This window comes from Vulpes vulpes, chromosome 4, assembly GCF_048418805.1.
Source record: "Vulpes vulpes isolate BD-2025 chromosome 4, VulVul3, whole genome shotgun sequence".
Lineage (NCBI taxonomy): Eukaryota > Metazoa > Chordata > Mammalia > Carnivora > Canidae > Vulpes > Vulpes vulpes.
The window spans coordinates 83,194,528-83,222,502 of NC_132783.1; the positions used below are offsets into that span (position 1 = coordinate 83,194,528).

The following is a 27,975-nucleotide window of genomic DNA, read 5'->3' on the forward strand; positions in this document are numbered from 1 at the left end:
GAAAAAGGTGTAAAATTATACCATACTCTATTTCGTAGGTAGATGCTTAATACATTTTATTGAAATAAATATTATAAACCACTGGGATAAATTTTATATGCAATTAAATCCAATTTCTTAATGTGCCAATTAATTTTATGGCTTTACAGATCAGGAAACAGTTTTTCTTCTTTTTCTTTTTAGAAATGGCTATCATCAACAATTCTTAACGAACCAGTAAAATTAACAAAATGAAGGGAAAAGAGAATGACCCAGGTCAGGAATTGGCCAACTTTTTCTGTCAAGGGCCAAATGGTAAACGTTTTAGGCTTTCTGGCCATACAGTCTGTCACAACTATTCAAGTCTGAGGTTGTAGCACAGGAGTGGCCATAAACAAACGAGAGCATGGTTGTGGTCCAATAAAACTTCACAGAAGCAGGTGTTAGGCCTGATTTGGCCCATGAGCTTCACTTGCCAGTTCCTGACCTTAGGACTTCAGCCTTCCCAGGGCATCAGAATCAGGTGCGGAGCCTTTGCAAAACACCAATAGGGAGATACCACCCCCAGAGATGCTTTGTTTTTTAATGCTCCTCTGGTGCTTCTAATCTGCAGTCAGGGTAGAGAACCATAGTTTAGGGATTGACCATTTGTGTCTCCTCAGATTTCAGGGACTTTTCTTGGCTTTCTTCAGTCGCAATTTTTACCAAGTGCTTCTCAGATCTTAACAGGACACTAATACCACTTAGGAATTGGGAATATCAGCAGGAATAGTTCACTGAAGGAAAAAATGGAACCTCTAACAACATCTGATCTCCACCTCCATTGGCCTCAACCAGGTAAGTCTCTGACTTTGCCCGCCTGTTCTTATCTCTTCAGCACCAGTGAGAATGATGGTTATCATTGGTGGAACTTACCGAGATGGGTTCTGTTCTCTTCTAAATGAAATGGAAGCACATTGGAGATAATGGAATTCATTCATTTCTTTTCTAAAAAGTACACTTTATTAAATATGAGATGCTGACTGGCAACTAAGACATGGACCAGAGGAAAGTCCTTGCCTCGCAAATGGTTGAACTCTGTAAAATTTCACTTAAGACTGTAATTACCCAGTCCAGGAATCCCAGTATTTTCGTCTTTATTTTAGTCTTTAAGAACTGAGTTGCCAGGCAATATGTCTTGGTTGGGGAATCCAGTGTTAAAATGAAGAATAGTCTTCAAATATTTCCATGGCTTTTTTCCAATTCTCCTCAAAGGGACTCACTTTCCAGCTGTAGAACAAGGTTTTCTTTCTCTTGCTTTGTGGCATCCAAACTTTTGGAAGCAAGGATGAGACACATCTGCCACACTACCCTCTCAGAGACTGACAGCTGTGGCGTCACTCAAAACCAGGAAGGGAGCACCTCTTTTTCACAACTCTTCTTTCTCCTCTTCTGCACAGATGCACGCTGCACGTTGGCTATTCATAAAAGGTCGGCAGCCCAAGGTCCACACAGTATTGAACACGGTATCAACCAGAGAATCACAGGCTACTTGAAAAAAAAATGAAGAGAAGTAAAAGGTTAATATACAAAACTATCCCAAGTGGTTTGAGTAATTCCACGGATGACATACCAGGATGACATCATCCTACTTAAGGCCTTAATCCAAATACAGAATTAAAAAGAAAAACATACATGTAGAAGAAGCTTTTTCATTAGCTTCCATCCAATCTAGTAAAGCAGAATACATTTGGGGGTACTCTTCTTTTATGGGCCTCCAGGTCTAAATCATGTTTAGCAATCAGAATCTCCCATACTCTATGGAAACCCTACCATTGCGCAGAACATTCCCTCAGGTAACTGTATGTTTCCTACAGCTTTCTCTGTCCAGGTGTGGGATAATTAACAGTTCACTCATTGAAAAACCATGTGTGTTGGTCAGTCATTCTGTTAGGTAAGGGATACAAAGACCAAAGAGATGCCAGCTCAAGTACTCGCAGTTTGGACTAAGAGGTGGACAGGATGGGCAGGTAAACAATGGTTACACTACACCATTATGGAAGTGACATCAAGAGACCCAGAAAGAGTCTCTATCCCTTTAGGGGCAAGGGTTATTAGGGAAGGGAAGGCATCTCAGAACATCTTCCATTAGAATTTTGATAGGGATTACATTGAAACTGTAGATTGTTTTGGGTATGCACATTTTAAGAATATTGAATCTTTTCATCCATGATCACAGAATATCTTCCCATTTTTTTGTGTCATCCTCAGTTCTTCCATCAATGTCTTATAGTTTTCAATGCACAGGTCTTTCACCTCCTTGGTTAAATTTATTCCTGGGTATTTTATTCTTTCTGATGCTGTCGTAAAAATGAAATCTTTTGGGGATCCCTGGGTGGCGCAGCAGTTTGGCGCCTGCCTTTGGCCCAGGGCGCGATCCTGGAGCCCCGGGATCGAATCCCACATCAGCCTCCCGGTGCATGGAGCCTGCTTCTCCCTCTGCCTATGTCTCTGCCTCTCTCTCTCTCTCTCTCTATAATAAATAAATAAAAAAAATTAAAAATATATTTTTAAAAAATGAAATCTTTTTTTTAATTTCTCTTTCTGATAATTCATTATTAGTGTATAGAAACAAAACTGATTTTTGTATATTAATTTTGTATCCTGCAACTTTACTGAATTTGCTTATTAGTTTTAACAGTTTTTTTGTGGAGTCTTTAGGATTTTCCATATATGATATCATGTTATTTGCAGTGACAGTTTTACATTTTCCATTCCAATTTGGATATCTTTTATTTCTTCTTTTTGCCTAATTTCTCTGGCTAAAATACTTCCAATACTATGTTAAATAAAAGTGGTGAAAGTGGGCACCCTTGCCATGTTCCTGATCTTAGAGGGAAAGCTTTCAGCTTTTCTCCATTGAGTGTTTTGTTAGCTGTGGGCTTATCATGCATGGCCTTTATTATGTTGAGGTATGTTCCCTCTATACCTACTGTGTTGAGAGTTTTTACCACAAATGGATGTTGAATTTTGTTAAATGCTTTTTCTGCATCTATTGTGATGACCATATGATATGCTTCATTTTGTTAATGTGGTGTATCAGATTGTCTGATTTACTGATGTGAAACAATTTTGCATCCCTTGCGTAAATCCCACTTGATCATGATGTATGATCCTTTTAATGTATTACTGAATTAGTTTTGCTAATATTCTATCAAAGACTTTGCATCTATATTCATCAAGGATATTGACCTGTAATTTTCTTTTCTTGTGGTGCCCTTGTCTAGTTTTGGTATCAGGGTAATGCTGGCCTCATAAGGTGAGTTTGGGAGTGTTCCCTCTTCTTTTATTTTTTGAAAGACTTTGAGAAGGATTGGCATTAATTCTTCTTTAAATGTTGAAGCCTGGGCAGTCCCAGGGGCTCAACGGTTTAGCGCTGCCTTCGGCCCAGTGGTGTTTTTTGTTTGTTTGTTTGTTTGTTTTGCTATTCATAATATTTTATTATTTGAATAAAATTGTGATGATGTTATAAGTAGAAATTCTGCAAAAGAAGAAAATATTCAAAGAGTATATTCTAAAATTTAAAGTGATCATTTGTTAGATATAAGTACGGATACTTTGGAGGTAGGATCCCTTTGTTGATTTTTTTTTTTACTATAAGCATGCATTAATCAGAGAATCAGAGTTAATTAGAAAAAAGGAAAAAAAAATCTTGTCAATTGGCTCTTTCCTGACACAGCTCTTCTTGGATCTGTGACATCCGTTTTCTGATGTCGGGACATCTGCTGATCCTGGTGGTCCAGGATCGAGTCCGGAGTCGGGCTTCCTGCATGGAGGCTGCTTCTCCCCCTGCCCTTGTCTCTGCTTCTGTGTGTGTGTGTGTGTGTGTGTGTCTTTCTTTCTTTTTTTTTTTTTTTTTTTTGTGTGTGTGTGTCTTTCATGAATAAATAAAGGCTTTAAAATAAATAAATGTTGAAACCATTTCAATGGCTTATTAATTCTTCTTTAAATGTTAAAGCCACTTTAAAAGTCCATCTTGTTCTTTCATTTGTGGGGAGATTTTTTTTTTTATTTTTTTAATTTATTTATGATAGTAACACAGAGAGAGAGAGAGGGAGAGACACAGGCAGAGGGAGAAGCAGGCTCCAAGCACCGGGAGCCCGACGTGGGATTCGATTCCGGGTCTCCAGGATTGCGCCCTGGGCCAAAGGCAGGCGCTAAACCGCTGCGCCACCAAGGGATCCCCTGTGGGGAGATTTTTGATTGCTAATTCAACCACCTTACTAATAGTCTGTTCAGATTCTATTTTTTCATTATTCATTCTTTGTAGATTGTATGTTTCTAGGAATTTACCCATTTCACAGTTGTCTAATTTGTTAGTATATAATTATTCATAGTAATCTCTTGTGATCCTTTGTATTTCTGTGATATCAGTTGTAATGCCTCCTCTTCCATTTCTGACTTTTTTATTTGGGTCCTCTCTCTTTTGTTCTTAGCGAGTCTAGCTACAGTTTGTCTATTTTGTTCATCTTTTTATAAAAGACTGGTTCCTAGTTTCATTTACATCTTTTCTATGGTTATTTTAGTCTTCATTTAATTTATTTCTGCTCTGATCTGTGTTATTCCCTTTCTTCTACTAACTCTGGGCTCCACTGTTTTTCTTTTTCTCATTCCTTGAGGTATAAATCTAGGTTCTTTTATTCAAGGTTTTTCTTTTATTCTTGATGTAGGCATTTATGTCTATGAATTTCCCTCTTAAAACTGCTTTTGCTGCATTTCATAAGTTTAAGTATGTTTTGCTTCCATTTTCATTTGTCTCAATATTTTTTTTTTTATTTCTCGTTTAGTTTCTTCTTTGATACTTTGTTTTGTACCATTTGTTTATTTGCTGCCTACATTGCTCTCACCACTTCTATTCAATATTGACTGGAAGTTCTAGATTGGAAAATTGGCAAGAGGAATATATAAAAGGCATTGGAAAGGAAGATGATATGTAGATGGCATTATCTTCTGTAGAGAAAAACCTAAGGAATTTACTAAAATCTATCAAAATTAACAAGTAAGTTCAGCAAGGTTGCCAGATAATAGATCAATATACAAAATCAGTTATATTTCTGTACATTATTAATGAATAATCTGAAAGTAAAATTAATAAAATTTTATTTACAATAACAACAAAAGAAACAAATTAATGCTTATGAATAAATTAAACAAAGGAGTATGAGATTTGTGCTCCAAAACTATAAGGCATTATTGAAAGAAATTAAAGAAGATCCAAGTAAATGGAAAGATTCATGTTTATTTATCAGAAAACATAATATTGCTAAAAGGGTAACATGCCTCAAATTATCTACAGATTTAACAAAAGCCCTATCAAAATTCCAACTGCCATTTCTTGCAGAAATTGACAAGCTGAACCTAAAATTCATATGGAAATACAAGGGATTCAGAATATTCAAAACAATCTTGAAAAAGAACAAAGTTGAAGGACATTTCCTGATTTCAAAGTTTACTACAAAACCACAGTAATAAAGACTGTGTGGTACTGGCATAGATCAATGGAACAGAACTGAAAGTCTAGAAATAAACACTGAATTTATGTTCAATTAATTTTTGATAAGAGTGCAAAAAAACAATTGGATGTGAGAAAGAATAGTCTTTCAACAATATGCAGGCACATCTGTATATCCATATACAAAAGAATGAAGTTAGACCTCTTATACCATACACAAAAGTTAACTAATAGTGGATCATATACCTAAAAAGCTAAAACAAAATCTTAGAAAAAAATTTAGGAGCAAATCTTTGTGACTTTGAGCTTAAGCAAAGCCTTCTTACATATGACACCAAAAGTACAAGCAACAAAAGGAAAAAAAATAGATAAACTGTACCTAAAATATTAAACTTCTGCTTTGCAAGTAATTTCATCAAAAAAGTGGGGAAAAAAAACCCCACAAAATGAGAGAAAATATTAGGTAGGATAGGGCTGGATCAGAAAGAGCTATGTGTATCCTACTAAGGAATTTGGATTTAATCCCAAGGAAGAGGAACCAATTGAAGGATTTACACAGAGAGTAGAAATGACCAGATTCGTGTGGTACAAAAATATATCTGGTCCCTATGGGGGAAAATAGATCAGATGGGACCCAGAGATTAAATTAACTTGCAGTAACCAGGCAAGTGGCATATCAAAGAGATAGGAGAAAGAAATCAATAGAACATTGCTTAGAGGAAGTAACTTGACCTAACTCTAGATTAGCAGCAGGCACTTATTCACCTTTTGTAGATACAGATAGAGTGATACTCCCTTTTACAGGGCCTAACTAATTATTCATATTTTCAAGCCTTCACACTTTAGGACTACACTCTAGACATTGATCTATGAAAACGATCCAAGATTCTTTCTACTGCTGACTTTCTCAGTGGCATGAGGCCAGCTCCTTATAAGATTAAACTTCAAACTTTGCCAACTAAAAATATATAATGCTAATACCTGGATGTAATTTTCTGGCTTTAGAAACTAAAGGATTACAGCTTTCCGTAAGGTGAATCAGGGAAAAGAAATCACACAATCAGCAATCAGTGGTAGAAACTAGGTAGCTAAGCAGTTGCCTAAAAATAATTATCCTCAAGTATATAGAGAGAGCTTTACACAAAAAAAAGATAAGTTTGAAAAAAATATTTCCCTAACTGAAAATAAAATAAGGAAAAAAGAGCTTAAACCAAACCAAGTGGTCCTCTACAGAATTACTCCTGATAGGGAAAATTATTTAATAGTGGAATGAATAACCAAAGCCAGTTGGGCAACCCTTTCTCCGATCTTGAAGGATAGATTTTTATATCTCTGGGAAGACTTTGGTGTGGCACTGTCCATCAGGAGTGGTGCCAGCAGCTCCTGGGCAGGACAGCAAGAACTTTAGTGAAGGAATGCCCAGAATCTTCCTTCGCCCATCTTACATTTGTCACAGTGCTCTATAAGAAAGTTCAGCGAGCTCTGATGGTCTCTTTGTGTAACGGGGCTCTGGATACATTTCTGTATGAAAACAGGAACAAAACTCCCTGCTTACCAGATGATGCCCTTAAGATACCTACCTGCCACATTAGAGACAAAGCCCAGACTCCGCTTCAGATCAGAACAGATAGAATGGAGACACCATCGGAATTTTGCATCACAGCGATACTTATTGGCACCACAAGTGTCATAACAGACATCCAGCTGGTTGCAGCACTTGGTCATTGCTGGAATGCCGAAGTCCATCTGGAGAAAAGTGAATGAAAGAAAGAGAAGGAAGAAAATGCCACGTTTAGACCAAGGACCTTAGGCAACCTTGCCCTCCCTGTTATTAACTTACCAGTTCTCAGATTCCGATTATACATGCAGATCAATTCAGAAACACCAACTGGAGAGAATACATCAGGTTGACAGTCACAGGATGTTAAGTTTCAGTCATGGTTTGGTTATTAGTTTATTAACTCTGAGTAGCCTATTTTCTTCTTTTTCTTTTAGATTTAGCAATTTTCAAATTCACAGGCCATGACAGTGATGAAAATAGAGATCAGAAGTTTAGTGAAGACAGAGCTGCAGGACTTCCAAATTCAACTAAAGCCTAAGATATGAGATTTTGCTTGAGCAAAGGATCTGAAAGCTCAGAATTATGAAAAATTAAGCCTCAGTTCATCAAGAGGTCATCAGCATTCATTAGGGACCCATCTCATATAGCGCTGTTTTAAAGGTTTGTGTGTCAGGGAGCACAGTGAGCTGTAGAGCACATGATTCCTGACCATAGGGGGACAGCAGTCAAATGGCAAGAGCCAACACACACACACACACACACACACACACACACACACACACACACACAGAGATATATGTATTAAGCATCTTATAAACAATTGTAAATGTTGTGCATAAACTGAGTAACTAAGTTCATAGAATGCCAAATCTAGAGTTTGATAACTCTACATGTTTTGTTTTGCTTTGTTTTGTTTTTTTGGAGAGGATTATTAGGAGTGAAAGTAGACTTAAGGTGTAGCAGGTAAAAAAAGGAGATATGAGCAAATCATATGTGTGCAAGTCAGTTTGTTTAGTCTTTCAGGGGTCTTAGCAGGGATTTTTTTGTTTGTTTGTTTATTGTGTTTTAAATTAGGGAGAAAGGCAAGTTGATGGATGACCCTGACTTCCAAAATAACCAGGAAGAATTGATAAAGACTCTCAAACAAGGAAGGGGCATGATAGAATGAGTGATTACAGAGAGCAATTGTTTGGTGGTGTGTGAAAATTTTTGGAATGAGGGTGTCTAGACAAAGGCAGAGCATCTTAGAATCTTTTGTGGTTCTTCTGATCATACAGACTTGGACCTGAGGGGAAACTGTGGAAATCTGGTTTCACGGTATGGATGGGGGTTGATGAACCAGCTATTAGAGATCCTTTCCACTTGGGTCTCCTGAAGTGTTCCCTTACTTGAACTTTTGCTCCAAGGTCACCTAAAGCAGAGTAGTGACCTTGGTAGTTTAAAATGCCCTTGTGAGAAAAAGAAAAAAAAAACACATTGTTACATTAAGAGGGAATGTAACTCATTAGACAAGGCAACAGCCTGGGCCCTGCACTTCTGGGCAGATTCCTATCATTGCAGTAAACCATTTTGTTTGTACCTCATCCCTACAACGAAACACATATCATCACAGCAGAGGTGCCTGCAAATTTGATGAGTATAGTCACTCTCATTCAATTCAACTCAACTGGAAACTCTTGAACTAGTTCTAAACAATACTAGTACCATTAAACAAAATGACATTACTCCCAAAATTACTCCCAAAATAGAGTGCCTACTGTCGTTGAAAACTGACCTCTGTGCTCTGGAGCCAAAATGTGTAATATGAAGACAGAGTCTGGGGTTAAAATAGGGAGCTAGTTTATTCCTTTGCCAGGCAAAGGAGGCTACAGCAGGCTAATGCCTCCTAGACTACAAGCAAGCCCCGGGGTGAGGGGCTGAGAGGTTTTATAGGAAAATACAGGGTTGGGGGCAGTTTCAGTAGGAATCTGATTTATGCTGCCAGCATGTCCCTTATGTTTTCAAGCATGGGTGCCAGCCCTCCAAATCTCGTTACTCGGTATCAACTCTAAACCAAGTTCCTAGAACAAAGATTCTACAGAAAAAACAGTGAAGGGCAGAGGGAAGTTTGTTCACAAGTCAAGCCTTGCTGAAGCATTAATGTGTCCATCTTAATTTCCATCCACTTTTACATTTCCATAGAGGTTTCAGTACCACTTCCATAGCTTCTAAATTGGCATCAAGTACATGAGCTAAAAACAAGGATTTCTCTAATATAAATATATATTTGAAAAGCTTGCCTTTCTTCTGTGTCCATATGCATATTGATGAGCATAGACAAGGCGGGACATATAGCTGGGCAGGTCATGCAGTGTGCAAGAGTGTCATATGAAAAGGGCCACCTTCCCATGGGATATCGTAGATTTGTATATTAATTGAGAAAAATACCTAGCCAGGGTGCCTGGGTGGCGCAGTTGGTTAGGCATCTGACTCTTGGTTTCAGCTCAGGTCCTGATCTCAAGCTCATGAGACCGAGCCCTGAGTCAGGCTCTGCGCTCAGCAGAGTCTGGTTAAGATTCTCTCTTCCTTTGCCCCTCCCTCCATGTTCTCTTTCTCTCTCTCTCTGAAATAAATCTTTTTTTAGAAAAAAGAAAAATGTCTAGCCAGTGGCAGTGAAATTTCCTCTTCTAACAGTATATTGAGATAAAGTTCTGACAAATGGAAGAGGCGAGGGGACAGTTTTCCAATTTGCACAAAAATGCATTGGTGGGCAGCATTTTTGATAGAAGAATAAACATTAAGCTGCTTAGAAAACTATTACAAAGTAAATCTTTTGAATCAGCAGAAAAGTGAAGTTTAGCCTGTGAAGTTTGTTAAGACACAATTCAAAAATCATGGCTTAGGGGCGCCAGGGTGGCTTTGTCTGCTAAGCCTCTGTCTTCGGCTCAGGTCACAACCCAGGGTGCTGGGATCAAGTTCCGTGTGGCAGCCTGCTTCTCCCTCTGCCCCTCCCCACACCTCGAGCTCTCTCTCGTGTGCTCTCTCTCTCAAATAAATAAATAAAATCTTAAAAAAAAAATCACAGCTTAGATATGAAATCCTTCTACCTACATTTTACATAACATCTCTTTTCTGAAGTAAAAAAAGATAAAGGAGCCTCCAAGAGGTCTTAAAATAAATCAGTTTATTACTTGTTTTCATGGGAGGCCAGGGGTTTGAGAAACAGCCAGCAGTTTAGCCAGTGGCCGAATGGGGGCAGGGGTGGGGCTGGGGGCTGGATGCTTGTATGTGAGTGGGTGTGTGCAGATTACTATGACCTTGATACTCTAAACATACTTGGTTCGGTGCTACCAACCTGAAATCAACCACTTGCAAAAGTATCTATGGTCAGTGCCAATGGCTCCAGCACATCACAGGAAAAGTCTCACTAAATTTAAGAAGTCAAACTTGTTAGATTTCAGATGAAGTGATGTTTGATCCGCTAAGATTTGGCTGATACTAGCAGAGGTGATTTTGAAGTTCACTACACAAGGTCTTCTCTGAGGACAGCTGTCTCTGATGAAAGGAAATCAGGTGATTTCTTTGAAAATTATCTCCCTTACTCTGCATCCAGTTTAAAATAATTATACTGCTCAACTATATTCCCTAAGTTATCACTCTGATCACTGATAACTTGGACTTGCCTCAGTTAAAACAATCAACTAAGAAAATAATGATGGTGGTACATACACTTTCTGGTATCTTAAGACCCAGGAAATAGGAGCTGCAGCCGTTGGGCTCCTGAGGCTTGTAGCCGGGTCTGGGCATTGGTGCCTTTCCTAGCAGGAGAAAGAAAGGAAAGAAGCAGGAAGAAATATTTAGAAATTAAGCATTTGAGAACATTCATCAGATAAAAATTATCTAAAAGCATATGCAACTTTTCTTTTAAAAGTTATTATTCCTCAAAAAAATAAAAAATAAAAATAAAAGTTATCATTCCTCACCAGATATTCACTTCCCAGTCAGGTGGTAATGATGGTAATGATAATGATAATGTCATAACCTTCAGATTAGTTTGGCATTTTTCTCCTATTCTCAAAGACTTTCATGAATATTCATTTACTAATAATTCTAATGTTTCTTTTGTTTCTGTTAGCTTTTTTCTTTTCTAATTTTTCTTTTATTTAAAATCAGTTTGTTAACATATAGTGTATTATTGGTTTCAGAGGTGAAGTTTAGTGATTCATCAGTTGGATCTAACACCCAGTGCTCATTATATCACATGACCTCTTTAATGGCCATTACTTAGTTACCCCCTCCTCCCCTTCCAGTGACCCTCAGTTTGTTTCCTGTAGTTAAGGGTCTCTTATGGTCTGTCTCCTCTTTGATTCTGTCTTATTTTATTTTTCCCTCCCTTTCCCTATGATCCGCTGTTTCATTTCTTAAATGCCACATATGAGTGAAATCAAATGATATTTGTGTTTTTTTTACTTATTTCACCTAGCATAATACCCTTTAGTTCTACCCACATCATTGCAAATGGTAAGATTTCATTTTTTTTGATGGCCAAGTAATATTCCATTGTATATAAGTACCACTTCTTCTTTATCCATTTATCTGTCAATGGACATCTAGGCTCTTTCCATAGTTTAGCGATTATGGACATTGCTGCTATAAACATTGGATTGGGGTGCAGGTGCCCCTTCAAATCATTATGTTTGTATCCTTTGGATAAATATACAGTTGTCCAATTGCTGATCATACGGTAGCTCTATTTTAACTTTTTTTTTTTTTAATTTATTTATTTATGATAGTCACAGAGAGAGAGAGGGGCAGAGACACAGGCGGAGGGAGAAGCAGGCTCCATGCACTGGGAGCCTGATGTGGGATTCGATCCCGGGTCTCCAGGATCGCGCCCTGGGCCAAAGGCAGGCGCCAAACCGCTGCGCCACCCAGGGATCCCTATTTTAACTTTTTTAAGGAAACTCCATATTGTTTTTCAGAGTGGCTGTACCAATTTGCATTCCCACCAATGGTATAAGAGAATTCCCTCTTTCTCTGCATCCCCACCAACATCTATTATTTCTGACCTGTTAATTTTAGCCATTCTGACTGGTGTGAGGTGATATCTCATTATGGTTTTCATTTGTATTTCCAGGATGACAAGTAATGTGGAGCAATTTTTCATGTGTCTGTTGGACATTTGCATGTATTCTTTAGAGAAATGTCTCTATTTCTTCTGCCCATTTCTTGACTAGTTTATTTGTTTTGGGGGTGTTGAGTTTGATAAGTTCTTTATGGGTTTTGGATATTAGCCCTTTATCTGCTAAGACATTTGCAAATATATCACTTGCTTCTTAGTTTTGTTGACTGTTTCTTTGATGTGCAAAAGCTTTTTATCCTGATGAAGTCCAAATCATTCATTTTTGCCTTTGTTTGCCTTGCCTTTGAAGATGTGTCTAGCAAGAAGTTGCTGTGGACAGCCTAGGTCAAAGAGGTTGCTGCCTGTGTTCTCCTCTAGGATTTTGGTGGATTCCTATCTTACATTTAGGTCTTTCATCCATTTTATCTTTGTGTAAGGTTTAAGAAAATGATCCAGTTTTGTTATTCTGCATGTGTCTTTCCAATTTTCCCAGCACCACTTGTTGAAGAAACTTTTTTCCGTTAGATATTTTTTCTTGCTTTGTTGAGGATTAGCTCACCATAGAATTGAGGGTCCATTTCTGGGTTCTCTATTCTGTTCCATTGATCTATATGTCTGTTTTTGTGCCAGAACCATATTGTCCTGATGATTACAGCTTTGTAATACAGCCTGAAGTCTGGAATTGTAAAATTGTAAATATTTATGCTCCTAACTTAGGAGCAACCAATTATATAAACCAATTAACAACAAAATGAAAGAAACTCATTGACAATAATATAATAATAGTAGGGAGAGCATGAGCAGGGGGTGGGGTTGGAGGGCAGAGAGGGAGGGAGAAGCAGACTCTCCACTGAGCAGGAGCCCAATGCGGGGCTCAGTCCCAAGGTCCTGAAATCATGATCAGAGCCAAAGGCAGACGCTTAACCACCCAGGTACCCCTCTTCATTATTCTTAAAAATTGTTTTGACTATTTTGGACCTATTGTCTTGCAACTGAATTTTAGAATCAACTTAGTAAAGTCTATCAGAGGTAGTGCAGGATTTTGATTGAAAATACATGGATTTTATAGATTAATCTGGAAACAACTGACTTTCTTAAAATATACTGTCTTCCTAAACAAGGGCATAATACAGTTTTCTATCTACTTGTGTCTTCCTTTATGTCCCTCAGTAGAGTATTATAATTTTACCATGTATTTATTCTATTCCCTACATACTGTATTATTCAGATGCTTAAACAAGATAGAATATATTATAATCTAGAATTGTGGATATAGGCTTATATTGTAAATCTACACTTTTCTGCTCCTAGCTTTCTGATCTACCAGCCCTAGAATGGAACCCTGGCTGTCATGGTTCAAGATGGAACTTCAGCCAACACAACCATATTACAAGCAGGAGGATAAAAGAAGAAGGCAGAATGGTCACAGCCCCTCTCTTTAATAAACACACTCCAGAAGGATACACACATCGAACTTCCCTTTGGCCAGACCTTAATCAAACAGCAATACCTAGTTGCAAAAGTGGGTACCCATGAGCTTAAAATTGGGCAGGAGGGACTTATTACTATAGAGAAGGAGGAAGATATTAGGCTACAAGGATCATCTCTGCCACAATCTGTTTGGCATTTGTTTCTGTGGTACAGTGTTTATATGAGGTCGTGTTCAAGATGTCCCCAGTGATCCCAGTCTCTTGGTGTTCACACCCTTGTGTGTTGTCCCGTTGGTCTCTGTGACCTAGAGAATACGGCCAAAGTGGAGATATGTTGCTTCCAAGATGAAGTGATCTATCAGCCCTAGACAATCACTAATCGACTTTCTTTCTCTATAAATTTGCCAATTCTGGACATTCACATAAATGAAATCAATATGTGGCCTTTTGTGTCTGGCTTCTTTCACTTAGCATAGTATTTTCAAGGTCCATCCATGTTGTAGCATGGGTCAGTATTTAATTTCTTTTTATTGTTGATAAATATGATGAATATTTGGATTTTTTTTAAGATTTTATTTATTTATTCATGATAGTCACAGAGAGAGAGAGAGAGAGAGGCAGAGACACAGGCAGAGGGAGAAGCAGGCTCCATGCACCGGGAGCCCGACGTGGGATTCGATCCAGGGTCTCCCGAAACGCGCCCTGGGCCAAAGGCAGGCGCTAAATCGCTGCGCCACCCAGGGATCCCTGAACATTTGGATTTTTTCCACTTTTTGGCTATTATGAAAAATGCTACTACAAACATTATTTTGTGTGGACAATATGCTTTCATTTCCCCATGAGAATAAAACTTCTGAGTCATATGCTAGCTCTGTTTAACATTTTGAGGAGCCACTAGACTATTTTCCAAAGTGGTGGCACGATTTTACATTCCCCACAGCAATATAGAAGCGTTCTAATTTCTCCACATCTTCTCCTCCACTTGCTTTTTTTCCCTCCACTTGTTAAAAACTGTCTTTTCAATTACAGCCATCCTAGTGAGTGTAAGGTGGTATCGCATGGTCATTCTGATTTGCATTTCCCTAATAACTAATTACATTGATCATCATTTCCTGTGCTTATTAGCCACTCATGTCTTCCTTCCAAATACTTTTTCCCATTCTTTGGCTTGTCTTTTCACTTTTTTTTTTAAAGATTTAATTTACTTATTTGAGAGAGAGAGAGTATGAGCAAGAGGGAGGAGGAGAAAGAGAGGAAGAAGCAGACTACCCACTGAGCAGGGAGCCTGATACAGGGCTCCATCCCAGGATCCTGGGATCATGACCTGAGCCAAAGGCGGATGCTTAACTGACTGAGCCACCCCCTGGCGCCCCTCTTTGTATGGATATTAAAACCCATCCCTCAGCCCCTAGAATCTACATATGTTCCTGACAAAAAACTCCAAGTCAGCTCCTGCTCACCACTTTGGGACTGCTGTTCCTCTTCAGTTAGAACTTATAGGTTTTGCTTTATTCCATTCTAGCTTGAGGGTGTACTTTTTTAATGTTTTATTTTCACCCAACATTTTATATTTGTAATGGAGAGGAACTATGTTTATTGATGGGGCCTGCCAACCCACCAGTAATCCCTACACTACTTTTCCAAGGTCTTGAGAAATGTAACCTACCACTGATACCTATTCTGTATGTGTATCCGTGTGTGTGTGTCTGTGTGTGTGTGTGTGAGAGAGAGAGAGAATTACCAGGAGTTGGGGAATGGGTAAAATGTGTTAAATAGTGTTAGTCATCAAATTACACATATGAAAATAATCACACTATGCCACAGATTAAATGTGAATTGTCCCCTGTAGGTAAGATGATTGTGGTGATTTTATTTTTTCTTTGGATTGTTCTGTTACAAATGTCCTACACATACTAGCTTTATAGAAATTAGGGAGGAAATTTTTCACGAAGAAACAAATGTGTAAATTTTATGATAAAACTTCTCTAATAATTTTGTTGATAAAGAGCTTCTGCAGCAGATGCAGTGCCATTTCCTGGGTTACCCTCTGCCTTTTTCATTCTTGATGACTCATAGAAGATAAAATTCTCTATCCCAGATTGAAAGGTAATGGAACACCAACTACAGACACTGCCTACCTGTCCTGCTATTGATAGTTATTTTGTGTGTGTGTGTTTAATAGTTCATGATAGCTGTTCATGAATTTAATAGTTTACGAATTCCATTTAGAAATGAAGCTTGTAAGAAAAGTTTATTTTTTAAAAAAATATTTTTATTTATCTATCTGACACAGAGAGAGAGAGCACAAGCAAGAAGAGGAGGAGAGGGAGATGGAGAGGAAGAAGCAGGCTCTCCACTGACCATAATGCAAGGCTTAATCCCAGGACCTTGGGATCATGACCCAAACAGAAGGTAGACCTTAACCTACTGAGCCACCTAGGTGCCCCTGAAAGAAATGTTCTAATAAAAAAGGTGATGGTTTGAGTCTGGGCAGCAGTAATTTGCTATATCCTCAACTTATAGTTTGAGTAGTTTTAGGTTGTATTGAGTCTTTATAGTTTGATGTTTTCAGTCTAGGCATTGATAATATACTATGTCCACAGATTAATTTTTTTGTCTGGTTTTGGCTATTTATAGGAGTGGGAGGCTGACAACTTGATCCTGTAGCTCAGGGGTTGGTAAACAATGACCCAAGACCAGCCCATAGCCTGTTTTTGTATAGCCTGCCAGCTAAAAATGTTCTTATATTCTTAAATGGTTCGGAGAAAAAAGTAGTCAAAACAAGGATAATATTTTGTGACCTGTGAAAATTTATATGAAGTTCAGATTTTAGTGTCCATGAAAATTTTAATTGGAACCCAGCAACAGTCATTTATTACATATTAGCTATGGCTGCTTTCACAGACAAAACGAGCAGAAGGTGGTTGTTATAATTGTGATGTGAGGATGGCTTTCCAAGCAAGATACAAAATTGAGAATCTGTAAAGAAAAAGACTGACAGACTTGATCTTATGAAAATGAAAAACTTCTGAACAAAATGAAACACCATAAAACATGTCAGACACTTAAAAGACAAATGAGGGGGTGCCTGGGAGGCTCAGTTGGTTAAGTGTCTGCCCTTGGCTCCAGTCATGATCCTAGAGTCCTGGGATCGAGCCCTGCACTGGGGCTTCCAGTTCAGCAGGGAGTCTGCTTCTCCCTCTCCCTCTGCCACTCCCCCTGCTTGTGCGCTCTCTGTCTCTCTCTGTCAGATAAATAAATAAAATCTTTTAAAAAATAAATAAAAGGCAAATGAGATAGATTTAGGAGGCGAGTTAGTTAGAAAACCCAAGTTCGGCCACAGGCATGCACATTGCCTCCTGGACCCAGCCTTTCTTCTCTCTCAGTTTTGTCACTGAAAAGTACAGTAAAAACTACTGGGCTTTATTACTCAGGTCAAGGGTTATGTCTTCCCGGGAGGGTGTGTCCCTTCTCCCCACCCAGCTGGCTCCTGCAGAAGCTGTGCTCCACTGGAAGTCCACTAAAGAATCAAAGTACTTTATTTAAAATGTATATCCTTCCAGGGGTCCCTGGGTGGCTCAGTCAGTTAAGCATCGACTCTTGATTTTGGCTCAGGTCATGATCTCAGGGTCATAGGATGAGCCCCAAATTGGGCTCATGCTCAGCAGGCAGTCTGCTTGAGATTGTCTCTCCCTCTCCCTCTGCTCCTCCCCAGCTCATGCATGCTCTCGTGCTCTCTCACTCTCTCTCAAATAAGTAAATCTTAAAAAAAAAAAAAAAAATACATGTATATCCTTCCAGAAACACTCAAATGTGACATGACGAACACATCAAGGGAACAAAGCAGAACTCTGACAATTTTACTGAAGCAATAAACTCTATTTCAGTTGCTAAAACAGATTAAGTTACTGCAGGAGGGAGGATGACCAAGTTGTCCTGGTTTGCCTGGGACTGCCCCCGTGTTAGTACTAAAAGTCCATATCCCAGGAATCCCTACCCCATCCTGCCTCTTCCCTCCATCCCCAGCAGACCAGGACAGCTGGTCACCCTAGCAAAAGAACAATCTTTGCCTCTAAACCAGTGGCTAGGGCAGCCCTGGTGGTGCAGCGGTTTAGCGCCGCCTGCAGCCTGGGGTGTGATCCTGAAGACCCGGGATCGAGTCCCACGTCAGGCTCGCTGCATGGAGCCTGCTTCTCTCTCTGCCTCTCTCTCTCTCTGTGTCTCTATGAATAAATAAATAAAATCTTTAAAAAAAATAAAATAAAAAATAAACCAGTGGCTATTTCTTTTTTTCAGGCTATGGATCCCCTAAGAATCTGATGAAGGCTGTGAATCCTTTCCCTGGAAAAATATATAAACTCACAGGTTCATAACACTTCACTCTAGATTTTATAGAGACAAAAAGCCCTCTTGAAAACAGATGACTGGGCAGCCTGGGTGGCTCAGCAGTTTAGCTCCTGCCTTCAGCCCAGGGCATGATCCTGGAGACTCAGGATCGAGTCCCACGTTGGGCTCCCTGCATGGAGCCTGCTTCTCCCTCTGCCTGTGTCTCTGCCTCTCCCTGTCTCTCTGTGTCTATCATGAATAAATAAATAAAATAAAAGAAGAAGACTGAAGTTTAGAGATACTTTTTCTAGAACTAAGCCCAAGAAGAAATTCATCATGAGGTCCTTTTAATCAAGCATGAGTGCAGATAGTGTCTTCAATCATGATTTACAAAACACAGAAACTCTGCTCCGGGTACCCTCATCCAGAGACCTTCATAAAGGCACAGAACATTTAAATCAGCATTGGATGATTTCTTCCAGAAGCTGAGAGGGTGTTGTCCAACTACTGGGATTTCTGTGTTTTTTAAATTTTTTAAAAAGATTTTATTGATTTATTCATGAGAGAGGCAGAGACATAGGCAGAGGAAGAAGCAGGCTCCCTGCGATCCCAGGACTCTGGGATCATGACCTGAGCCAAAGGCAGACGCTTAAACACTGAGCCACTCAGGTATCCCTGTGTTTTTTAATTTTATGTTGAAAGAGAACTGGAAGGATCTGAAGGCATAGCTAACCTGTTCACCAGACCATCTTTCTCATAATGTTTATAAAATCTGCTTGGTATCTCCTATACCTAAGGTAGGTGTTATTAACATATTTATAAACATGAGGCAACAGAGGTTGAGAGAGTTAGGTAACTTGCCCAAGGTCACCAGCAATGGAATTCACTCACTCCCACCCCCAACCCCACCCCCAGTTCAAACCCATGATTTTTCCGTTACTAGTTATTTCTCAAAGTCTGGTTCCAGAACCACCTGAGCAGTTCCAGAGCCCTACCACAGACCTACTGAATCAGAATCTCTGGGGGTGGGAGAGGGACTCTTGTTCACAGTAGTGCAGGCCCCTTGTAGCAATTGTGCTACATCTCCCATTGCTACCTGCTGAATCTCATTATATTTATAGCCTGTTCCTTGACAAGTACAGATTTTGTGTTGACATGAAAACAAGGCTGCTATAGATCTAAGAAGTGAGGAAACCAATGTCACAGTGTTGTAGGGTACCAGGACACAAACGCACCTTCCCCTGTCTGAACAACCTATGGACTGAAGTTCTCCAAGAATGACCTTTCAAAATACTGCTCCATACCTTGACTACACTTGCTAATCACCCGGGAGACCTTAAAAATACTGATGTCTCCAACTCACGGAGATTCTGATTAAATTGGTTTGGGCAGCAGGAGCTTTTGAAGCTCCCCAGGTGTTTATAATTGCAGGGCCAAGATAGGACTATGGTTTTAAATAGTGAAGTAGAAATCAAATAGAATCTTTTAAAAAATATTTTACTTATTCATGAGAGACAAAGACACAGGCAGAGGGAGAAGCAGGCTCCACGCAGGGAGCCTGATGTGGGACTAGATCTTGGGTCTCCAGGATCATGCCTTGGGCCAAAGGCAGGCGCTAAACCGCTGAGCCACCCAGGGATCCCTAGAAATTTTTTTCTTGTAGACTAATTGTTGCTAAGTTATTTCCTCTGACAAAAGATCACAGTCTTTAAAGCAGTTTTTTTTTTTTTTTCTTTCTTTAGAAGTGTGGACTCAGGACCAGCAGCGTCAGAATCACCTGGAAACTCTGGCAAAGGCACATCCTCTGGCCCCACCCCTGACCTACCGCCCTACCCAATCAGAAACACGGGGGAGTAGCAATCTTTTTAAATGAGCACACCAGGGGATTCAAAGCACAGGGGAGTTTGAGAACCACTGCTCTAGAGAGAGGCATTACACACAAGAAGTGTATCACAAAGCAAACTGAGAAAGGACAGAGACCCAGTTAATTATTAGGTATTATCTCTTCCAAAGACAGCTTGATTCATGATCAACTGAGAAGATATTTTGTGCTGTTTGGCCACAGCCTCTAGGTTTTCGAACTCCACCGGGTTCCAAAGGTAATAAGGCTTAACCCTGTATTTCCTATGTGTTTTTCAGGTCCCTCCTTGAACAGGCTCTGTTTTCAGAGCGAGTGGAGTTATTTGCCTTTCTGCAATGTCTCTGTTGACTATACCCCACCCCTGACCAGTGACTGCTGACCCTAATGGGGTCGAGGCTTGCAACCAAAATTTGCTGAAATCTTTTAATGCTCTTTTGCTAGAGAAGGAAGAAGGTTTGATTCTTGTTTCCCCCTAAAATTCCTGTGGTTATGTATTTGCTAAACCACAGTCTCTTATTATCTCTAGGAAGGAAAATAGCACCTGTATTTATTCAACCCGGGAAGCCAGTTAACCCCCTTCCTGCACCATTGCTGAGAGCTGGGTGAGCACAGTCCAGGGACAAGGCACCTCTGCATTTGTCCGGCCCACTTGGGACAGAGGTAGAGTTAGGGGCCCAGGGGGTCCTAGCACAGACCACTTTTTATCCTCTGGGATCTTCACAGAGAAGATGCAGCTCCTCTGTTCACCATAAGTGTACCGGGTTAAAATCCGTGTCCTGTGAGACTCTGGGGTTCTGCTGCGAGGATGACCCATTGTCTCTGAGTCACTTGTGGTTTGTAAGGAAGTGATGTGCCCAGCTCGAAGGTAAAAAGGAGTGAGACTGATGAGCCCAGCAATTAAGGAGCTTTTTCAAGTCTCTCTCCAAGCTGAGTTTCATCTGCTGAGTGTTTGGAGAAAACATTTCTCAAATGTTTTTCCTGCTAGGCTAGACTGACTCACCATTTTCGTCCAGTCCTGTGATGAAATATTTGATAAACTAAACCATAAAACTAATGCTGTGTGAAACTGTATACTTTAGAAAATAATCTCTCCTCTGCATTTGAAGTTCCCCCTGCCTCCTGGCTGCAAGGGCCCAGGGCCCTGCTTTCTGCTGCGCTCACGTGACTCCCAGCTCAGAGAAGGGAGATCTGGTGCCAGGGACTCCTTCTGGCAGCCAGAGTGCTCCCTGGTGCCCTCTCTACAACTCAGGCAAGGTGGTGCCTCCACCCATTCACCGTTGTATATGGGGCACCAGGACTGAGAGGCAGCACGAGGCCTGCTCAGGGCCGCATCCATGCGGGCAGAGTTGGCTGGCGGCAAGGCCCCCTGCCCCCTGACGGCCTGCCATCGCTGATCCAGGCCGAAGCAGCAGGGCCTGCCCTCCTGGGAGCCCTTGAGGGACTGGCCGAGCTGGCAGGAGGGTGTGAACTGTGTGAGGGGGAAGGAGAATCCATCTCCAAGCTTAGCACGGGGGAGACTGAGGAAACTGATTCCCCCGCTGGCAGAGGTTGCTTCAAATGTTCATCTCCAGTTTTCACCCCTAGGAACCCCTCACAAAGACCCCTCATCTTCTCCCCCCCTCCCCCCCCCCACCCCTGCTCCCAGTCCCTAAGTACTGGCCTCCCCACAAATTCATTAAAATGGCCTCAGGGGGATCTCTGGGTGGCGCACCGGTTTGGCACCTGCCTTTGGCCCAGGGCGGGATCCTGGAGACCCAGGATCGAATCCCACATCAGGCTCCCAGTGCATGGAGCCTGCTTCTCCTTCTGCCTATGTCTCTGCCTCTCTCTCTCTCTCTCTCTGTGACTATCATAATTAAATTTAAAAAAAAATTAAAAAAAATAAAAAATAAAAAATAAAATGGCCTCAGGGAACCAGTCTCCGAGGAGTACGTTTGTCAGAAAAGTTACAGGAAGCTCAGTGAAATTTGTATTTCAGATAAACAACCAGTACTTTATAGGGTGAGTATGTCCCAAATATTTCAGATGTATTAACAAATGATTGGTTGTTTATTTGAAACTCACATTTCCCTGGGATCCCTCTGTTTTTATTTGCTGAATCTGGCAAGCCAACCTAAGAAGTGGATGACAGGGATGACCCTGCTCCAGCTGTTCACAGGTCCACCTGGGAAGGGAAGCAGGGCACGCACTCACCGTAGCGGCATCTGTACTGGCAGATTCCATTTTTCCCTCCGAGAAGCTCCAGAAAGGAATCAAAGTAGCTGTTGACAGATTCAAAGCTGCCCCTGATGTGCCGAAGGCCCCAGTCTGAATAGGACTCCTCGGCATCGGGGCTGGTGTCACTCTGAGCCAGGCCACCCCCCAGGCTGAGCCACAAAATCAGGAAGCCGGTGGCCAACTTCATCCTGAAGCCAGGTAGGTACTGGGGTCTTCCTCAAACCCTGGCCAGTGTCCCAGGAAGTCCAGGTCTGAAGCCTGCTGGCCAGATGTCAAGCAGGACTGGAAAGGGGATTATCTGGAACACTCAATCTGTGTGTTCCCCAGAGGTGGACTTTAAACATAGCTATGGAGGTTGGGATGAGATCAGGGCAATTAGAAAGGGCAAAGGTTAGGCAGTGGGAGGGCCTGTCTAAGGGATGGCCAGTGAGAGAGAACACTTCAGAGTGGATTCCACAGGCCTGGAGGACAGAGATTAAGATGTTGGCCAATTTGTAGGGGGCTTGAGCCGTGGAGCAGTTGGAATTCTCCCCCCAACCAGCTTGTTGACCTACTGATCTGTTACAAGTTTGGTTCTTCAGGGCCAGCCTCTTGACACAAGAGCTTGTCCGCAGGTCCCAGTGTCCCCCTAAAGCCAGTTACCAGGGCACGGTCTCCAGGGAGATGTGGTGGGATGTCTTGAGGGCTCAGGAAAACCACAAAAGCAGGGAGTCAACAGTGTCACCTGTACCAACGGTCAGAATATTGTGAGTTTGCACGAAGTGGGCTTCCAGACTTGGGACCCCGGCTTCTACCTTGATCCCTTCTTCTTGGCTCTCAGACTCGGCCTCTAATCCGGCAGAGCTACTAAGCGCGGCAATGCCAGTGCTGGGACAGTTTGGCCTCCTTGTTAGAGTGGTGTTGCTTGCCCTCAGCAGTGTCTGAGGTCTACAGATTGCCCAGGGATGGTGCTGGGGGGGGGGGGGGGGGTTGGTGTCGGCCTCTGCTTTCCTCGTCTTGTTTTTACTCAGAGCTGCTTAGAAGTTAGAGGGCTTGTCAGGAACAATATTTGAAATCGTAGGCTTTAAGACCGTTGACTGGAGTCCAGTGTTTTGGCATCACTCTCATACTTTGCTTTTAGTCACATGAGGAAATGAATTCCATCCATGAGATCCCTCGTCTATATAAATGATTCCTATATGAACAGGAGGAGTCATTTAGGCTATCTCTCAAAAGTCTGGAAAGCTCTATAGGAAATCATGAATTACACTTCTTCATTTTAGATAAAAAATGTATTTGTCTAGAGACTCAAACTCCAGAAAGGGCAATGGCTAAAAACTATTTTTCTCTTCTTTTTTTTAAAGATTTTATTTATTTATTTAAAAAGGAGCTAGAACATGAGCATGGGGAGGGGCAGAGGGAGTGAGAAAGAGAGAAGCCAACTCCATGCTAAGCAGGAAGCCCAACGTGGGGCTCGATCCTGGGACAGAGATCATGACCTGAGCTGAGGGCAGATGCTTAACTGACCAGGCCACGCAGGCGCTCCTAAAAAAATATTTCATATGGACAACAATGCCACCAGTATTTTAAAACACCTATTTTTTTCCAAACCGCTGTGTGTGTGTGTGTGTGTATGTGCGTGTATTTTACATCAATTCTATGAAGCAGGGTAGACACCATTCCCATTTGAGACATGAGAAAGCTGAGATACAAAGGCAAGAGGACTGTTGGAAATGGACAGGCTGTTACTGGTAAAGCGGGGATCAGGGGTTTGTGGGGCCAAGTCAAAATGGAAACAAGAAACTCTTTTTCAGAAAGCAGGAAAAAAGTGCCACTAAAGGAACTAAAGTATAAAGCTTTTCCTTTAAAAAGATCTTATTAATCATAAAATATCCTGGGATAATAGTGATAACTGAGTAACAATATAAACTTGCAAATTGCAAAAATATTTTTGGTGTCCTAATTTTATATAATACAGTATGTGCTGCGTTAATAATATGTGATGTATTTGTTGATCATCATAAGACTTTTCTGACTTCTCTGCAAATGTGTTTAATAGCTTAAGATTTACACTCCAATTAACTTCATTTTTGATTCACATAATTGAAAGCACTGTCAGTTGCTCTTGGCAAATGCAAGATTGCAAATATTTGATAATTTTTAATTTTGAGAAGGATCTTTATGCTGATAAAACTGTTACTGGAACTATAATAGTATTTTTCCCCATTTCTTGATACCATACCATTTTTATTTTTGTGATAAGATATGTATAACTGCCATTTTAATTGTTTTAAAATGTGGCATTAAGTCCACTAAGTACATTTGCAGTGTTGTTCAACTGTCATCACTGTTCATCTCCAGAACTTTTTCATCATTCCCAGTTGAAACTCCATACATATTAGACAGTAGTAATTCCCCATTGCACTCTTCCCCCAGCATCTGGCAACCACTATTCTACTTTCTGTGGAATTTGTAATTTGCCTGTTCCATAGAAGTGGAGTCCTACGTTTGTCCTTTTATGTCTGGCTCATTTCACTTACCATAATGTTTTCAAGGTTCATCCATGTTATATTAGCAATACTTCATTATTATAAAAAATACTGTTCGGAATATTGGTATACAAATACCTGTTCAAGTCCCTGCTTTCAATTCTTTGGGGAACATACCTAGAACTCGATTAGTTAGATCATGCGGTAATTTTATGTTAAACTTTTCAAGGAACTGTCATACTGTTTTCCATGGCAGCTGCGCTATTTACATTCACCCAGCCGTGCAAACAGGTTCCAATTTCTCCACATCCCCACCTACACTGCTTATTTTCCTTTTCTTTTTTGTTTTTGACAGGAGCCATACGAGTGGGTGCAAGATAGTGTCTCTTGTTCTAGATTTACGTTCTCTAATGATTAGTGACTTGAGCATCTTTTCATGTGCTTATTGATTATTTGTATATCATCTTTGGAGAAACGTCTATTCAAGTCTCTCTTTGCCGAGTTTTCTTCCCCAGCTTTATTGAGATATAATTGACAGAAATACTCTGTGAATTTAAGATGTACATCATGTTGATTTGATATACTTATATATCATGAAATGATTACCACAATAGCATTAGTTAACACCTCCCTCACCTTGCATAATTACAATCTCTTCTTTGTGGTAAGAACAATTTAACATCAATTTTCTTAGCAACTTTCAAGTACATAATACAATATTGTTGACTATAGTCACTGCACTGTACATTACATTGCCAGGACTTTTTTGTCTTATAACTAGACATTTGTGCCCTTTAACCAATATCTCCACAATTTCCCCAACCCCTAACCTCTGGCAACCACTTTTCAACTCTGTTTCTGTGGGTTTTGCTTTCTTAGATTTTACGTATAATCATGATACCATACGGTGTCTTTCTCTGACTTATTTCACTGAATGTAATGCCCTCAAGTTCCATCCATGTTGTCACAAATAGCAAGATTTCCTTCTTTCTCATGGTTGAGTGTGTGCATGTGTCACATTTTCTTTATCTATTCACTGTAGACAGACACTTAGGTTGTTTCCATACATACCCAGTGTGAATAGTGCTACAGTGAGCATGAGAGTATAGATATATCTTCAGGATTCTGAGTACATTTCCTTTGGATATATATATAACCCAGAAATTGAATTGCTGGATGATAAGGTAGTTCTGTTTTTAATTTTTTTAAGGAAATTCCATACTCTTTTTTATTTATTTATTTTTCATTTACTTTTGGACAGAGCATGAGCAGGGGGGTGAAGGGGAGGGGCAGAGACAGACAGAGGGATAGGGAGAGAGTGAATTTTAAGCAGGTTCCACACTCTATCTCATAATCATGAGATCGTGACCTGAGCCAAAATCAAGAGTCAGACGTTTAACTGACTGAGCTGCCCAGGTGCCCCTCCACACTGTTTTCCATAGTGGCTGCACCAATTTACATTCCCACCAACAGTGCATATGGGGTTCCCTTTTCTCTACATCCTCACCAATACATGTTATTTCTCATCTTTTTGATAACAGCCATTGCATCAGATGTGAAGTGATATTGTTTTAATTTGCATTTCCCTGATTAGTTGAGTACCCTCTTGTGTGTCTGTTGGTCACCTGTATGTTGTCTTTGGGAAAATGTCTATTCAGAACACTCAGCCCATTTTTAAAAATTGGATTGTCTGGTTTTTTGCTATTGAGTTGCATGAGTTTGGATATTAACCCCATATCAGATATATAATGTGCAAATATTTTCTCCCATTCCATAGGCTGCTTTTTCATTTCTTGATGGTTTCCTTTGTGGTACAGAAGCTTTTTAATTTGATGTAGTCCCACTTGTTTATTTTTATTTTTGTTGCTTTTGGTGTCAAATCCAAAAAAATAATGACAAGACCAATGTCAAGGAGGTTACTGCTCATATTTTCTTCTAGAAGTTCTATGGTTTCAGGTCTTATGCTCAAGTCTTCTTTTTTTAAAGAATTTATTTATTTGTTTATTTATTTATTTATTTACTTATATATTTGGGGGAGAGAGAGAGAGATAGCAAGAGAGAACACAAACAGGCAGGAGAGGGAGAAGCAGGCTCCTTGTGTGCAGGGAGCCCAATGTGGGGCTTGATCCCAGGACCCTGGGATCATGACCTGAGCCAATGGCAGATGCTTAACTGACTGAGCCACCCAGGTGCCCCTACGTTCAAGTCTTTAATCCATTTTGAGTTCATTTTTCTGTATGGTGGAAGATAGTAGTCCATTTTCATTCTTTTTTTTTTTTTAGATTTTATTCATTTATTCATGAGAGACACACACAGAGTGAGAGAGAGGCAGAGACACAGGCAGAAGGAGAAGCAGGCTCCATGCAGGGAGCCGGACATGGGACTCAATCAGGGTCTCCAGGATCACACCCTGGACTGAAAGCAGCGCTAAACCACTGAGCCAACCGGCTCATTCTTTTGCATGTGATTGTCCAGTGTTCCCAGCACCATTTTGGAGAGACTGTCCTTTTCCCATTCTATATTTTTTGGTCCTTTTTTATTAATTGACCATATATGCCTGGGTTTACTTCTGGGCTCTCTGTTCTTTTCCATGGATCTATGTGTCTGCTTTTATGCCAACACCATACTGTTTTAATTGCTATAGCTTTGTAGTATAGTCTGAAATCATGAAGTTATGCCTCCAGCTCTGTTCTTATTTTTTTAAAAAAAGATTTTATTTATTTATTCATGAGAGACACACAGAAAGGCAGAGACATAGGCAGAGTGAGAAACAGGTTCCCCACAGGGGAGCCTGATGTGGGAATCGATCCCAGGACCCCAGAATCATGCCCTGAGCCAAAGGCAGACACTCAACCACTGAGCCACCCAGGTGCCCCTCTACCTCTGTTCTTTTTTCTTAGGATTGCTTTGGCCATTCAGAGTCTATTGTGGTTCCATACAAATTCAGGATTGTTTGTTCTATTTCTTTGAAAAAAGCCATTATAATTTTGATGGGAATTGCTTTGAATCAATAAATGTTTGGGGGCATAGTGGACATTTTAAGATTCTTCCAATCCATGAACATGGAATATCTTTCCACCATGTCACCTTCAGTGACTTTCATCAATATCTTATGGGCTTCAGGGAACAGATAGTCCCTAACTTGCAATGGTTCAATTTACAATTTTTGGAGGCACCTGGGTGGCTCAGTCGGTTAAGTATCTGACTCTTGATTTTGGTTCAGATCATGATCTCAGGGTCATGAGATTGAATCCTATGTCAGGCTCCATGCTGGGTATGGAGCCTGCTTAAGATCCTCTCTCTTGGGCAGCCCCGGTGGTGCAGCGATTTAGTGCCACCTGCAGCCCAGGGAGTGATCCTGGAGACCCTGGATTGAGTCCCACATCAGGCTCTCTGCCTGTTTCTCCCTCTGCCTGTGTCTCTGCACCCCCCCCCCCCCGTCTCTATGAGTAAATAAATAAAATCTTTTTAAAAAATCCCCTCTCTCTCTCAAAAAAAAAATTATTTCTCTCCATCTCTCTCTCCCCCTCCCCTTGCTTTC

At 40.5% G+C, this 27,975-nt stretch overlaps 1 protein-coding gene across 3 annotated transcripts; it reads right to left on the minus strand.

The window, feature by feature from the left end:
• Window positions 1–30: 30 nt before the first annotated feature.
• On the minus strand, window positions 31–22,316 carry PLA2G12B (phospholipase A2 group XIIB). 3 transcript variants are annotated; one of them, XM_072754997.1, is made up of 4 exons: window positions 21,943–22,316; window positions 10,740–10,828; window positions 7,047–7,216; window positions 31–1,506 (listed from the first exon to the last, which is right to left on the minus strand). In XM_072754997.1, the coding sequence occupies exons 1-4, from the start codon at window positions 22,151–22,153 to the stop codon at window positions 1,500–1,502; spliced, it is 477 nt and encodes a 158-aa protein (XP_072611098.1). In that variant the 5' UTR covers window positions 22,154–22,316; the 3' UTR covers window positions 31–1,499. The 3 variants fall into 3 exon arrangements, with proteins under 3 accessions (XP_072611098.1, XP_025865849.1, XP_025865840.1); XM_026010064.2 differs by having other exon boundaries at window positions 7,051–7,216; window positions 21,943–22,301; XM_026010055.2 differs by having other exon boundaries at window positions 1,252–1,509; window positions 7,051–7,216; window positions 21,943–22,301.
• Window positions 22,317–27,975: the final 5,659 nt, after the last annotated feature.

Coding starts and splice junctions, on each gene's coding strand:
- PLA2G12B (XM_026010055.2), bottom strand. CDS start 22,153: ATGAAGTTGGCCACCGGCTTCCTGATTTTGTGGCTCAGCCTGGGGGGT. Junction 10,829..21,942: donor CCAGTACAGATGCCGCTACG/GTGAGTGCGTGC, acceptor TTCTCCTGCTAG/GAAAGGCACCAATGCCCAGA. Junction 7,217..10,739: donor GTCTTAAGATACCAGAAAGT/GTATGTACCACC, acceptor ACTTTTCTCCAG/ATGGACTTCGGCATTCCAGC.